Source organism: Pleurodeles waltl, chromosome 1_1, assembly GCF_031143425.1.
Source record: "Pleurodeles waltl isolate 20211129_DDA chromosome 1_1, aPleWal1.hap1.20221129, whole genome shotgun sequence".
Lineage (NCBI taxonomy): Eukaryota > Metazoa > Chordata > Amphibia > Caudata > Salamandridae > Pleurodeles > Pleurodeles waltl.
Window position 1 is genome coordinate 704,633,423 of NC_090436.1, and position 16,557 is coordinate 704,649,979.

Here is a 16,557-nt window from a genome sequence, read left to right on the forward strand (position 1 = left end):
TTGTCGTCCTCCTCCTCTCTCCAGTCCCACCTATAGCACCCTAACAATATAAGAATAAGCCACTCATGTAAAGGTGCCTCTCCAATATTGGTACCTATTATAAAGTTGTGTGCCATTAGAACAGTCCTTAATATCACTTTGGGAATCCCCAGGTACAAAAAAAAGAAGCAACAGCTACAAACTGGAGGTGGCAGCCAAAGGGTTGCAAAACACCATGTCCTTTAACACTGCCAGTCCCCCAAGCAGTATCAACCTTTCTGTCATCATCCAAGCAGTTAGAGGTTAGGGCCTTCAACATGCAGAGCAGGTTCGAAAACAAGGCTGCCTCAATAAATTTGGGGTCATTCAGCATTCGCTGATATCGGATATGATGTAGTTTTGATATTTTTTCTCATTGCTCCTTATCAAATTTCAAGACAACACTACTGTATGTTGCTTTTTATACCTTATTCAAAAGTCACCGTACTCACCAGTGTCATGTCTGAGTCAGGTTCTCTTGCTTATCTCCTCTTCTGTCTGCCATGGGCATCTTATACTGCTATCAAGCAGACACCACGCCATGCACCCTACCTAGAAGTCTCAGTATCCCTTCCTTGCTGGGTTTTGAAATCTGGATTTTAAGAGCGTTTTAGGTGCCACTTTACGATCTATTCTTTACTTTTCAGGTTTTTCTCTAAGTTGGCGTGCATCACCATCATGGTTCATTCCCTTCTTGTTACGGAGGAAAAGGACTCTCAAATGTTCCATTCAGTAACATAATGGCCATGTGCGTGACTTTTAGGCAACTAGCCCTGAATACAGTATTTACTTTTTTACGCTTTCGTCATAAACACACTACCTAGTACAGAAACTATGTGAGAATGCCCAGACACAACCCATAGACACAAGGCCCATTTAGTCCACGCAAGCAGATGGAACAAATATGAATTCTTGGAAGACTCCAAGGCACTAGCATTTATGGCAAGAATCTGAACAGAGGATATGCTAAAAGAAGGGGTTACTACAAGACAGTGAGGTATGAGGATGAACTTGAATGACTACAGAAGAGAGCTCCGTCCTGAAAACAACACATATGCCATGCGTTTCTTTTTAGCAGAGGATTCTCAGCTTGACCTAGGGGAACAGTCAACAAGTATGTGAATCTATTAGGGATTACTGCAAGACAGTGAGGTATGTATAGATGAACTTGAATGACTATAGAAGAGAGCCCCTTCCTAAAAACATAACATGTACCATGCATTTAATTTTTTTTCAGGGGATTCCCAGCTTCACCTAAGGGAACAGTCAATAGGTATGTGAATCTCTAAAACATCCAGTACTTGAGAAGATACAATATTGTATATTTGTCACTCCATTATTTTTTTCCACGTACAGACTGCATGGAGTGCTATGGTCAATTTGTAAAGCATTATGGGCCTGATTACAACTTTGGAGGAGGGTGTTAATCCGTCCCAGATGTGACAGATATCCTGCCCACCGTACTACTAGATCCATAGGATATAATGGACTCGTAATACGGCGGGTGGTATATCCGTCACATTTGGGACGGATTACCACCCTCCTCCAAAGTTGTAATCAGGCCCTCTGTGCATATATCCACACCAATACATTATGTTTCCCACCATCAAAATAATCAAACAATCCTGGGGTTCAGCTACCCCTTTAATTCAGGGGCAGTGAAAAAGCTTGCCTGCTTTGAGCAATGGTATCCTGTAATGGATATTGTAAAGGGCTAGAGAAACCTGCAGTCATGAAAAAAGCAGTAGAACCTGCCAAGGCAATGACTCTCTGACCACCCAAGACATGTCTGGGTATGTCTGCATAACTGTGCCAATACTGTGCTCTCTAATCAAGGGGCAAAAGATATGCTATGGCTGAATTTGTTTCACCACCCTACAACCTGAAGTGCATTGAGCAATCTTTAACAGCAGCCTTTACTAATGGCTTAGTGAGTCAATTGGCGCGTCTATGGCCCTGGCCTTGCAGACCTCCCTGGAGGTGAGGGAATCTCATATCACATGTGTTTCCACCAAGCTGCCCTTCCTTAAGAGATCAGGTGTATACCACTGGTTGACTTCTCTCTGACTAAACTGTTCAGAGAGAAAATCTTGATTGCTGGAGCCATCTCCTGGCCAAAACATATTTTAAGACACGTTTAATGATTGGGTTTATTCTTCCCACCTTTTTAACAATTCAGTAACAAAGTGCAGGGTTTCTACTCTGATGCTTTATATTATCATTCACTTTATATAAAACAGCTTGTTTGTATCCTGTATACAGTGTTTATTCTTGAGCTTATAGTGGGTTCTAGTGAATACATTTTGAATAAGTTTAAATTACCCTTTATTTACACCTTAGGCTCTTTATCTCTTGACCACACTACACTGTACTCCCCAGTTTCTGCATTCCTCAGCAGTTCCACTTTGAGCATGGGGGTTCCCTGACAAAGTTTAAAAAGTAGTCTTTCAGTGAAAATGCCAACCTCTAGAGCTGTGGAGGTTTGCACAAGCTTTTCTTTTCGCCACCAGTTTCTCTCCCACCAATTTCCTCAAAAACATGCAATCTACACCTCTCCTGAAACCTCCCACATTACCTCCAGACACACCAGCAGGGGATACAGATTTTCTTGGGCTTAAGCCGGTGAATTCTAGATCAATTTGCTCACATGTAAGCAACCTTGGAAAGCACAGAAAAATGTCTCTTCACTCAAACTGATTATAATTAGAGGATGATTAAATGAACAGGTGGCAGAAAGGTGTGACAGCAAATAGAGGCAATTAAGTTCATAGGTATAAGTAAAAAAATAAAAAGCCATTTAGTGACTGTGACCCAAACACAGAATAACACACTGAAAACACTTACAAGTCGTCGTGCAGTTGTACATCTCTGACCTGCTGTGCCCACGGCAGCAAAAAGAACGGATGGGGTAACGAGGCTAAGGTCTGCATCATCAAATACTTAAATATAAAAAATAAAAAACAAAAACACCAGAAAGTCAACACAATAATGGCTTCAGAACTCTAAATAACTTCTGACAAAGACATGTTTTTGAAAGCTAGAGTAAGGCCACAGACAGCAATCATTTGTAAAACCATAGCTAAACCATTTTTTTCACAGCGCTCCCCAACACTATTAGCAGAGCAATAAGGATTGTTTTCAAATGAAAGAAGTTTCCAACCCACAATAAGTTACAAGTAACTCCAGATAACATTTTCAATAATAAATATCCTAACGGGAAAGTAAACAGGCCTTAGCTCTTTATTTGCCACTAGCCTCAAGCGAGATCACAATAGCAAAGTCCAGCAGTTACAAAACATTGTCTAATAGTCTTTCAGATTGCTTGCCAAGCATTCCAATACAAAAGTACCAACAATTAAATTTTTGTTTCTACTTTATCATCCCTCGTACAATTCTTCTGTACTTGGAATTCTTTTTGGGTTTCTCATTTTCTAGTTGGCCTGCTCCCTGTTCTGGATTTCTTTGTCTTGATTATCAACAGAATTTCTAATGCACTGATTCTGCTTAAAATTTAGAGCATTTGCAAAGTGCAGCACATATTAGCAATGGGGGCATTTGATGCAAGAAGCGAGCAGATCTGGGGAAGGACAGGAACAGAAGTGTGGTGTTGTGACAGGAGCAAGGCTGCACCATTGCACTACATGTAGTTACTTAGATTATGCACCCTAAGTTTACGTTTTAGTGCACCAGCCATCAACCTGGTCCTATGCCTACATCAGTGAGAAGTTATAACAGTGTATTGATATGCACCGTTTTATGACAAGTCGTAGATTTTAGATTAACCCTGCTGTTATGTACCTGTGGACGGTCCCACCATGGTGACTGCATGATTGAGTGAGGCATCTTGTGTAATATTGTTCATCTGTGCAGGGTCATCTTCCTGCTACTCTTTGCTTTGTGAGGAAATGCAGTGAGTAAAAGTGACAGTCTTAGTGAGTTTTAGTTTTCTTGGAACTTTTTAAGTATTTAGTGAGTCTTCTTAGAGTGGGACAAGCATGCGTCACCAAAATGCACAAAGGGGAGGGCATGTTGTGCAAGGCGAAAATGGAGAACGCTAATGGGTTCAAGGAGTTCTACGAAGGACTCTACACAAGGGAGCATATGGACAAGGTGGAGAGAAATTCTTTCCTGGGAAGGGCTGCACTATTACAAGTGTCAAAGACTGAACAGGGACACCTGGAGGCACAGATTACAAAGGAGGACATCCTAAATGCAACTTGAGGCAATCAAAACAATGAACCCAGATGTCTTCAGCGTTATAGCTAACATCAATAAGACATTATGGAGACAACACTCTGATTATTAAGTTGCATAAGCCCTCAACAGAGGGTACCTCTGATGCCAAGCTGCTCATTTCCATACTAGCAAATGGTGTATAAAGCTTGATACTGTCCTTACTTTATCTCACCCAACTAGCCTGGGTGTTCATGGGAGATTTGCTAGGGATAACGTGTTTCCAGAGTTGGGCCTAGAAGCTGAAGATAATGATTCGGGTGAATTGCACTTTTTCCAACTAAATATTGTTAGGGAAGGCAACCAGACAGGAGAGTCTTCTCTTAATACTTACTGCCACAACAAATCAGGTCAAGTACACAGACAAGTGTATAAGGTTAGGCAGTGAATAATTCAAACTCACCATATTGTGAGGACATCTTGTTGACTGTCATAGATCCAGTGTCGGACCTCATGGCAATGGTGGTGATGTTTCATACATATAGGCCTATGTTGCATGTCTATATTAAGGTCTCATATCTAAATATTAGCATGTTGCATGCAGAAATTTGCTGGCTGGTTGATTAGACCTCATGTAGATAGTCCAAGGAGATTAAATGGCTGGGGATCTGTTCGGCCCCCAGAATAATGCCCTATACCCTGCAGAGAATGGTTAAAGAAGAGCTGACATGCTGGAAATATTCTATCCTTTCCTGGGTAGGAAGAAGAGCAGCATGTAAGATATCAGTTTTGCCAAAAATTGTCTATATCAACCAGACAATCCCCTTGAGGTTTGACAGGGAGAGCATAGCAAAACTAAAAGACTGCTGCTCCGATTACATTTTGCAAAGGAAAGGTCTAAGGCTGGAAATGATTTCTCTCCCCCCCCCCCTCAAAGTGTACTGTGACCTAAAGAAGGACGCCTGGTGTTTTGAGACCTGGCCAGATACCAGCAAACAGCACTCCTATGGTACATATATAACTGGACCAAACAAGACATCGACTAAAGATCGTACATGGTTGTCAACACCCTAGAATGTGTATAACACATCATCAGCTGTGAAAAGTTTGGGCGAGGAACACTGATGCCCAGCTCTTTATGGTGCAGGTTTTGTCCACACTCCTAACCTGCTGCTATCAACTGTGAATACTTAATGAAGTATCAGTCTATCTAGACGCACAACATGGGTTCCGATTGGCTTGAGGCTTTATTATGGCAAAGCAACATATCTGGCATTGCCCCAGGTTACATATTGTCCTGGATTTGGCAACAGCCCCTGTAGCTGGCAGCTTGTGGGTGGATCATATCTAACCCATCTTGTATAACCTTTACTGTCTATCAAACAAAAAAAATCAGTTTATACGGTGTGGGTCCCAACTTCATTAAGAATGCAATGTTGAGATGTTAGCTTACGAGAATGCTGAGATCTTCAAGGGGGTCATTTACTAAAAATTCCTAGAAATTCGCAAAGCCCGATCAGACGGCCACTTCTTTTCTGTGTGTGCCCCTAGACTATGGAATTCTTTACCCTATCATCTACATCGTTGACGAAGGTTAGACCTGGCCTGAAACCATGGATTTTTGGTCTAGTTATTCTGTAAGTTTAGTTTGCCTCGGGATCGGTATCTCCTACCCATGCCCCTAGAGACTGTTAGTGGTAATATGCAATGCAAATACCAACCAACATAACAACACCCTTGACAATAGATCCCTCTCTGAGGGTTCATGGGCACCCAGAGGGCTGTAGACTAAATGAGGGTCGGACCCTCCCCCCCCCACCACACACACACACACACACACACACACACACACACACACACACACACACACACACCCCAACACCCAACCCCTGACACCGCTAAATGGAATCACACCAAATTTGGCAGAAAAGTAGTGTATGGGCCACAGATCCGTTCAGAAGTTTGAGATATTAAAGGAAATCCATATTTGCATTTCTGGGTGAGACTAAGCATAGCTCTTATGGTGAGATCTGATTGGCTGTCAGCACTTCAACCAGAAAGTGATGGCAGCCATTTTGAGACCAATATACAAATATAGCACCAACTGAAATGCATTGTAGTAAATGGCAGGCTTTGAGGGTCACAAAAAGGAGACCCAGAACATAGAAAGGGTCATAACAGATTTTAGTTACAATATACATCATTTGTTGCTAAGGTGATTTTATCCTGTGAAAAAGCCTTCTGCTGGGATTTCATTAATCATGTTTGAGCGAAAACTGTTTTCTTAAAATATTCCCATAGAAGTTATGGAAAGTGCTCCAGGGGCTAAAATGACAGCATATTTTCTGTAAATTCACACTAGGTTTCTCAGTCATATGAGAATGAAGTCTGACATTCTCAGTAAAACTAGTACTTCTAACAGAAGCAGCCTGTCAGTCACCTCTGTGTTCTACTGCAGCCTCCCAGAGTGTTCTAAAGAACAACTAGAGAGCTAACAGTCTTACTTATGACAAAAGTGTGGCACACCTGAAGCCATCGTGATTGAATCAAACAGGTAAAACATAAAACGTTTAATTTCGAAAGCAACAAAATGAGGGGTTTCATTTTGTCACAGAAATTGTGGCACATCTGACCACCATCTTCCACTGAGAATACTGCTGTAAATGGGGAGATTAGGGAGCATCATAACAAAGGACTCTCCCAAGATAGCCACCAGACACAAAAAGAGCCCAAATGTAGCACAAACGTACCCCAACCATAGCCCAATAACAGAAGTGTGCAAAACACTTAATTGCTTTTTTTTTTTTTTTGCAGTTTTATATAGTGCAGACTTGAAACGAAAGCATTGGATTGCTTTACATTGGCATCAGTTACATTACACAAGAGTTCATTCCTTTTGAGCTTTAAGCATTGGGAGATTAAGTGATTTGCCCAGAATCACAGGATGTTAAACTGACGCTGAAACTCAAACCTGGTTCCACAGTTGCAAAGTCTGCAGCTCTGGCCATAACACCATATTTCCTCCCCTAAGTGTGACATATAATCAAATGACCAACCGAATAAGAAAACATCAAGATAGCAAATAATTTAAAAAGGGTTTTGTTGCTATTTGAGAACTCAGAAAATATGTCCTCATTTTATTTTTTTACAGCACTAACCATAATTTCTATGGGAATACGACCCATTCATTTTTATAATTTCTAATGGAAATGCATTAAGTATTACAGTTTTGATTCCTTCAAGATGATGTCAGGCGTGCCACACTTTGTAATAAATATAGAATGCTAGCTATCTAGTTGTTTATTAGGATACTGTTGGGGGGCAAATGTCAGGGGCACGGACTCAGATAACGGAGGGTAGGGAGGATGTTGCATTAGCAACAAGTTGACCAAGCTGGGCAGGCAGAAGGGGCAGAGGCAGCACAAGGGACCAAGGAGGGCGGGAGGAAGGGGTCCAGGGGCAACAAACCTACCATGCAGGACAGACAAGAGATGCTGTGGCAATATAACAGACCATTGAGGGCAGAAGGGAGAGGCAGTGGCAGTACAACCATATATGCCAACAGACCAGATTCAGGCAGGAGATTCCCGATGTTTTTAAGCCCAAAAAGGCTTTATTTTATCTGTCTCCTTTTTTTTTCTTTCAAATGTACGTAAAGGGGAAAAAAAATATTTTTTCATAATCCCCCTCTTACAAAGTTCAAAATGTTGGCACGTATGGTACATTGGATCACTGAGGGCATGAGGAAGATGGGCAGTAGCACAATACAATCAATTAATCAATCAATATTTGTAAAGCGCTGCTACTCACCCGTTAAGGGTCCCAAGGCGTGGGGGGGCCTCATCCAAAGAGCCACATCTTGAGGTTCTTCCTGAAGATGGTGAGCAATAGGCTTTGATTGAGGTGCAGGGGGAGTCTGTTCCAGCTCTTTGCTGTAGTGTAGGTGAATGATCGCCCTCCGGCGGTGGTTCTGTGGATGCCAGGGCTGGTGGCCAGGGCCATCTGGGCGGAGCAGAGGGATCTGGCGGGGTTGTGTAAGGAGACGCAGTGGTTCAGGTAGGCTGGCCCTGCGTTGTGTATGGCCTTGAACGTGTGGGGGAGAACCTTGAAGGTGATTCGCTTCTCGACCGGTAGCCAGTGGAGGGTCCTCAGGTGTTGGGCGATGTGTTCTCAGCGAGAGAGGTCTAGAATGAGTCTGGCAGTGGCGTTCTGGATGACTTGCAGTTTTTTGATGTTCCTAGTTGAGGTGCCGGCGTAGAGGGTGTTGCCGTAGTCGAGCTTGCTAGTGACTAAGGCGTGGGTGACTGTCCTGCAACAGCCTACTGGGATCCATCTGAAGATCTTCTGAAGTTTGCGGAGTGTGTGTCAGCAGAGGAAGCGACAGTTTACCTTGCGGGTCATGGATAGGGAGGAGTCAAGGATGCGGGCATGCTCAGTCGGTGCGGGGCATGTGGGAGTGTTGAGGTATGTGGGCCACCAGGAGTCGCCCCAAGCTGAGGTGGCGTTTCCGAAGATGATGAGCTCAGTATTGTCGGAGTTGAGCTTGAGGCAGCTTTCTCTGATCTATGTGGCGAGGGCTTCCATTCCTAAGTGTAAGATCCTTTTGGCCGTGTCCCAGCCTTCGGCGAGGGAAATGATGAGTTATGTGTCATTGGCATATGACACAATGTTCATATCATGGCTTCTGATGATGGCAGCAAGAGGGGACCATGTATAAGATGAACAGTGTGGGACTCAGTGAGGATCCTTGGGGGACTCCGCAGTTGACTCCTGTGGGTCTGCAAGTGTAGGGTGGGATTCTAACCCTCTGCGTCCTCCCGGAGAGGAAGGAGTGGATCCATTCCAGGGTTCTTCCGCGGATTCCTATTTCGTGGAGTCTGGTGCGCAGAGTGCTGTGGGAGACCATGTTGAATGCTGCTGAGAGGTCGAGGAGTAAGAGTGTTGCAGTGTGGCCGCAGTCTAGGAGTAATTAGATGTCATTGGTGGCTGCCACGAGGGCTGTCTCTATGCTGTGGTTGCTGCAGGAGCCAGACTGGGAGCTGTCCGGGAAGTTGTTGGTCTCAATGAAATTCCATAGTTGTGCGTTTATTGCTCCAGTAATTTTTGTGTGTGTGTGGGGGGGGGGGGGGGGAAATGTATGGTGGCAGCGAGATGGGTCGGAAGTTCTTTATGCAAGGCAAGCAGGGCGGCAGTGCAGCATAACGGACCATGGAAAGCAATAGGGAGGGGATAAGGCCATGCACATGAACAACAGAGAGCAGAGGGGAAAGAGGCAAGAGCAGCAAGATGATCACACCCAACAGACAGAAGGGACAGTTGCAGCATAACAGACCCTGAAGGGTAGGAGGGAAGGGGCAGGGGCACGACAACGTACCAGATAAGCCAGGAGGGAGGGGATAGGGGCCTGCACATGGAAAAAAGGAGGACAGGGGGCCAGGGGGCTGGGCTGGGGCAGCAAGCTGACCATGGAGGGTCGACAAGATCAACAATGGAAGCACAACACACCATCGAAGGCAACAATGAGCCTATAATGACATACACACCGGCAAAAGAGAGAATGTGGTAGGGTGTCAGAGGCAGCAAGCTGACCACAAGGGCATGTGGGAGGGGCTGTGGCAGCACCGAAAGCCATACATAGCAAGCGGGACTATTAGTGGTAGCAAAACAGCCATGGTGGTCAAGAGGGAGGGGGCACAGGCATGCACAAAGGACCATGGAGGATTGCAGGCATAGGTAGGGACCTGGACACAGGCAAGAGAGCAGGAAAAGAGCTTCACAACAGACCACGCAGGGTAGGCCGGAGGAGGAGTTGCAGTTCAACAGAGTATGGAGGGCAGAAGGGTGTGGAAGCAAAGTGGACCAAGGATGACAGGAGGGAGTGGATAGGGGCATGGAACTCGGACAGGCAGGGTTGTGGTGGCTGGGATAGGCATCAGTCATCTGACCATGATAGGCAGGTGGGAGGGGCAGTGGGAGCTCAACAGAACACTCAGTTGATAGGAGGGGCAGTGGCAGTGGCAGGTCCATGGAACACGGTGAGCCAAAACAAGGGAAAGGGGCAAGCACACGGACATCAGAGGCCAGGAGGAAGGAGGGTAGGGGCAGCGAGCTAAGCATAGAGGGTAAGCAGAAGGGCAATGATGAGGCATAAAATTGGGCAATGTAGGGCAGGAGGAATGGGGAGGGACATCAAGATAAATGGAGGACAGCAGCAGCACATCGGACCATGCAGGGCAGGAGGAAGCGGCCTGGTGCATGGACTCAGACAACAAAGGGTAGGGAGGAGGTGGAATGGGGAAGCAAGCCAACTGTTCAGGGCAAGCAGGAAGGGCAGTGGCAGAACAACAGCCACCCAGGGCTGTAAAGAGGGAGCAGGGGCATTGACCTGGACAATGGATGGCAGAGAGGAGGGGCAGCTAGATTGGGTGAGGGCAGCACAATTCCAGGCCAGGCAATGCGTCTAACACCCCCCCACCTGCAATGTGATGGGCATTTTAATTAACGTTAATAAACCATACAAATTCACTTTAAAAAAAATTACGTTTACAGGGACGTTATAGTTAGGCTCACTTTGCAAACTGGATAAAACTATAGAAAGTCAGCAGTTAGTTAATTCAAATAACTATAAACTCATGCCCTTGCTATGCATTGCTAATTACCCCAGATCTTACAGCACTCCCGACATCATTTATAACTTAACTGACAATATTGCTGAAACATCTGCAGTAACATTATTGATGAGAATTCTGCACGTGGTGGGGACGCAAGTTATAGTTCCCTTAGGGCACATGTTAGTTACTTGCAATAACTATCTATAACTGCTGAATGGTTATACATACATATATGAGTCATCACCGGGGTGGCACTTAGGGTATGGGACAGCATCTACTTAAACCTTAACGGGTGGTCTAATATCTTTCCCTTCCATGTTTATGTCATTGTGGGGAAATTAACATCTCACACAAGGCTAACTTTGTGCAGTGGCAGGAGGGAGGTGGCTGAGCCTAAGTGAACAGAATAAAGCTATTGGAACAGGTTATGGATGGCTTTGGTTTGCCCAAGACAGAGTATTGTTGTTACTTAAAGATTAGTCTCTGTATGCAGTTCTTTAAAGTAAAATTATGAACCACATGGAAACTCACTCAGTGTGAGAGGTGGCAGACCAATGCAAACATTCTCCAAGACATAACAAGGAGGACAAACAATTCAGATACATAAAAGCATTAGAGATAAAGGAATCGTACTCAGCCAGGACCAACTGAAGGAAATACGTTTTATAGCAACTAACTTTTCCTGACATGCAGAGGAAGCACTGACTTATATAAAATCCTATACTGTTGGTACTACACAGTGGAAAGGCTTCCATATTCTCCACAAGACCACAAGCAGTAAATGTTGAGTGGCTGAGGAGAGAAAGGAACTCTGGCACATATACTGTGAACCTGCCCCAACTGACAGAATTCTGGGAAGAGGTACTAGATGTAATCAAAGAAGCAACATGGTCATGGTTGGCAGAATGTTTGAGGGTATACTAGTGGGATGTCCTTAGGAAACATGTCCACAGTATACCAGCAAAGGCAAAATGAGATTCCATCCAACTCTGGCAACGAAACATATACTGGTTAACTGGGATTCATCAAAGCTCCTTAAAGGTGAATTCTTGTTACAGTAAGTTTGGTGGCTCTCATGGAAAAACGTTTGCAAACGGCACAGAGTATGGAGCAGGAGTTTAGTAGGCAGTGGCATATTTTACAGGAGTACCTTATGAAATACAACATAAATATCTACTGCCCTGATAGGTTTCAAACATACTGGAAGTTCCAACATGATCTAACAGGAAGAAGTGGCAACCCAATCAGAGACAGGCAGGCCAGAGAGCACAGAACCTGGACTACCTGAAATATACTTTGGTGATCTGTTTGCAGGGTGTCTTATCACAGCTCATCAAGGCTGACAAACACAGCAGACATGGGAGGAGCAGCGGGTGAAGTAAGGGGGAAGATAATGGTAGTGATGTTTTTGTTCATTTTATTCTTCCAAGTAAAGATAATTCTCAACATAATCAAGCAGTAAAACTTTGGTAAAATGTATTGAAATTTACAAATTAGTTTATTTACCCTCCCTCTCTTGTCTACATTTTTGTGTGAACCCATTGCCACGCCTGCGTTTTTTTTTTGTATCCATTTCCAGGTCCTGCTTCCCCTCTACCTTCGTCTGCTCTGTGCTATTATATTACTCCTATGTGGCCCAACATGGATTCATAAGGGAACCACTTAAAATATAAATACATTAATATCAAACATTTTACTCTGGCTGAGGATCTTATTTTTGAGTAATTGTATTTCTATTACATTGTTTTGCCACTAAATGGGTTTTTGATTGTTTGGATTTTAAAGGATGTTTTTTTTTCCTGGACCCCAAAGCCAAACTGGCAGGTGAGAAGACCCTTTGCCTTACTACATTAATGTGCTTTCAACACAAAGAGGCACTCTCCTTTGTAAGGGGCCCAAGCAGAGAGTCCAACTCTGTCTCAGTAAACGTTCTAGGCCACTGTCATTTTGTTAATAAAAATACAGGCCAGTGCAATCACAGGGAGAATAAATTACCTGTGTCCTCATTATGATTGTCATCATACAAATGTTTTGAAGGCCATTAAAAAAGTCCAAATCTGACCCAAATAAGTTTGCCACCTTCAGGAGTACTATATCATTGAAGTAGTGTTACTGCCTGGGAGTACTTCCAAGACAGGGGCCTCGCCTTGGTTATCTCATAAAGGGACATCGACTCCAAATCTGCAACAGGACTCTGGGTTGGAGCTGGATATCACATCAACCCTACCCTGATGAAACTCCACTGGCTCCCCTGGCCAGCTCAGACCATCTTCAAAATCAGATGCATCATTTACAAATCACCAGCACCTCCTAGTTGTCTTACAGACAAGCTCACCATGAGAATGTAGACTAAAAAGTATAAAAAAAAGAAAAGAACAAGGCAATAGACCCTATTTATCTATAGACCCAGGATGTGGAACAACATTCCCATTTCCATCACTACAGCCCCAATGTTGCTCTACTATAGGAAAGAGCTGAAATCTCGCCTATTTAAAGAACACTGCATCACAATGCATTAATTGTTCACAACTCAGCATCCTCTCTCATTATTTGCTGACTTTAAGGTTGTTTTTGACAATGTGGAGTGATCCCTACTTTTGGCTAGAATTGCACTAAAGAAATACGTTGATGATCCAGGCAAGAGCCTGGGTTTAAATAAAATATAGTAAATCTTGTGTCAACATCATGGTGGTGATGGGTAAATGGCTCCGGATAGGACATAGGGACACCACGTTTATAGATACAGAGAAAGTTTTGCTCTGCAGAGGCATTGCAGGGGCAATGTGGAGCTGGACCTCTCAGGGGTGCTGGCTTCACCTACAAAGCACAGAAGCTGCCAAACAGTGCCTGCTCTGAAAACCAAAGAGGGGAGAGCTCTCCGAATTCGTGAAGTCTGAAGATAGGTAAAGGGCAGGGTTATGGAGAAGCAAAGGATCTATACAAATTCAGCACAGTGCTTTTCGATCATTTGGTTTTCAGCCTTTTTACATCACTGAATTCTAAGCGGCGCTTGACCCTTAATTTGTCATCTTTATTAATGCCTAAAGGGGTAGTGAATAGAAAGGGCAGTCCCAGAGAACAGAAGATTTTTGTGATGTAGTCCAGCCAGGGGATTGTGCGTCCCTTGTCCAGGCTGAAGTAATCTATGATGATATCGCTACATAATGACGCTTCTGGGTTAACCTACACACTAACCTGTAAGAAGGGTGCTAAATTTACCTTATCCAGTATGTATTGAAAATTTAGCTCTGAATGCAGGATTTAGTTAGAGCTAGACGGCGAGTACAAAAACCTCCAGCAAATACAGTATTCCTCAAGTTGGAGGAGTTACGATAGCCCCAAATCCCTGTCTCATACATGGCGGGCGGGACGCACTGGGCATTGCGTTTAGCAGAGGAGAAATTGACCCTTTCCCCGTGGGTCTTGGCAAGTTAGAAATCCTCCAGCCGCCCTACAAAGTTTACTGCTTTTCAATTTTAATACAAAAGGCAGCAATGACAATTTGTTTGTATCATTATGTTACACTTGACAGGTTGTTTTGCTCAACATCTATGCAAGGCTTCTTAGGGAAATCAGATTCCCCAAACTTGTTTGTGACCCCTTATAGCTGGTTCAGGTTGGAGTACCAACTGAGACAGAATAGACAACACAACCTGGAGCTTCAATGGTTTTAGCCTTCTTCACCGCACCTTCTGTTTCTAACAGACGCATTTGTAAAGTATTTTCAATAATTACTACTGTGACTGATTGCAATCTTCAAAGAAAAAATAATTCATCAGCTTTACCAATAATGGCATTGTTTCCTCCCAGCTCCAGTAACTTTCTTCCTGGCAATGCAAGGAGAAAAAAAGTCAGCATAGAGAGAGCAGTAAATGAGACAGACACAAACTACAATTGAAATATAATACATTTCAGATCTGACATAAATAAACATATACAAAAGTCAGGCTGCCATCATCAACTGACTGCTGCATAACAGCAGCTACCTTTCACACCAGCAATGGAAACTCCAGCGATTCACTTTTTAAGTCTTGCAATACAAGGCATTAGCTGTTGCAATGGCCTCAAGTCCTCCATCTTTCAAAGGTTTACAATAAGAACTAAGAGAAAAGAGGGGCTTTTGGTCAGCTCATTTGAGCCATTAACATTCATGCATTTTTCATGGTTAATCATTGCGTGGATGGTCTGTCTAACAAGGACAAATATTTCGTGGATGGTTACTAAGTCCCATTTGAGTCCTTATTGGGTTTTGGTAATGTAATTCTTTTGTTAGACTGCAAATGCGATGTGACAAGTAAATGCCAAAGTAGGTCTCAGACATGTTCGCTTTGTTAGCATGGTGACATTTTAACTGTGGGTAAGTGGTGTGATTTAGAAAGTTGGTGTGGTTTACATGAAATAGCTGCAATGTTATTCGCTAATAGCCTTAGTGTGCTCACTTTAGTTTGCTGTCATAACATCATTGTTGGGGGTACTTATTTAATTCACAGTGAAGATGCTACACAAATACTGCCCTTGTTTGCCACATTATTAAACATACCATCATTTGCAACTAACATTCTGGTATTATTTCATACATGAACATATACCACTTTTATATTGTAAAACACAGACTTCCACTTTCGCAACAAATGTGCTCACGCAAATCCGTCTTAATAAAATGCCCGCCTTCTTTTACTGTTTTGGGAAACCACATTTATGCCACACATTGTTTCATCAACAATAAAAAAAATACATGGTAGGTATACATTTCACCTATGGGTCGCAATTCAAACAGAAGTATCAACTATGGTATATATTACAGTATATGCTTCTAAAGTCCCCCACTTACAACACAAATGTCATTTTGATATAACACTCATCTCTGAAGGTAAAGCTTAACTCTGTTCAGCAAAGGGGCCGTACCCCCAGGCACCATATTGCTGTAGCCAAAGATACTGCTTTATTATTTGATTTTCTTTGTAGGACTGCTGCGGGGTATGGGGTATCACACAGAAAGTTGGCCAACTATTATTAAACATTTCCTCCAGTACAAAGCCAGACCTAATTGTTTTGCTAATGCTTGTTTATATCAAAGCTACATACTTCCACCACCTTTCCCTTTTCTGCCAGACTGAGGATGTAGTTCAAAACATCTGTACATTCTTTGGGGTGGCGCCATTTTTACTGCACGGAAAGTACAGTTAGAAATAGAAAGGCCTCACATGCAAGGCTTGAGGTCCGTAGCAGATAATTTAGGCAGATCATCTAGGAAACAATGTTGGAAACTTGTCAAGACGGGACGCTGAGAAGGTCTGCAGAGTACCCTTATTGTTTGCCAGAAGAAAGGGAGACTCCACAAATAGTCGCTGTTTCACCCTCCACATAATAATATTCACGAAAGGTGTTAAGTGCTGCCTTAGCTGCCTGATTGCGCTTGACAAACCGTTGAAGTATTACCTTTGAGGTGCGCTTGACGTGAACAGTTCATCTAGCGGACCAACCAGGAAAATCATTTAATAAAAAATAATGATGGGACACAAGGGAAGCACTTCCCTCACATCTCTGCATATGTGCTGCTACCATACACTGCACTGGTGAGGAGGCAAAACCCCTTTCCCAGGACGGCACCATATGCATGTGAGAACCCATTTGTCATCATGTGTATGTCTAGGGATTCAAAGTCCTATTGTTGGAAGCCACAGGCAGTGTTCATAGCAATATTAGGCTGATCCCTGCACTCGGGAACCCAAGAGACGTGTGAGCCAACCACAGA

The 16,557-nt window shown here is 43.5% G+C and overlaps 1 protein-coding gene across 1 annotated transcript in view; it reads right to left on the reverse strand.

Moving 5' to 3' along the window:
• ALDH7A1 (aldehyde dehydrogenase 7 family member A1) overlaps positions 1–16,557 on the reverse strand; it is a 230,707-nt gene that overhangs the window by 107,168 nt on the left and 106,982 nt on the right. Inside the window, exons 10-11 of the mRNA XM_069227229.1 lie at positions 14,588–14,629; positions 2,863–2,957 (exon numbers count right to left, since the gene is read on the reverse strand). Coding sequence (XP_069083330.1) covers positions 2,863–2,957; positions 14,588–14,629 — 137 coding nt within the window. The remainder of the gene's footprint in view (positions 1–2,862; positions 2,958–14,587; positions 14,630–16,557) is intronic.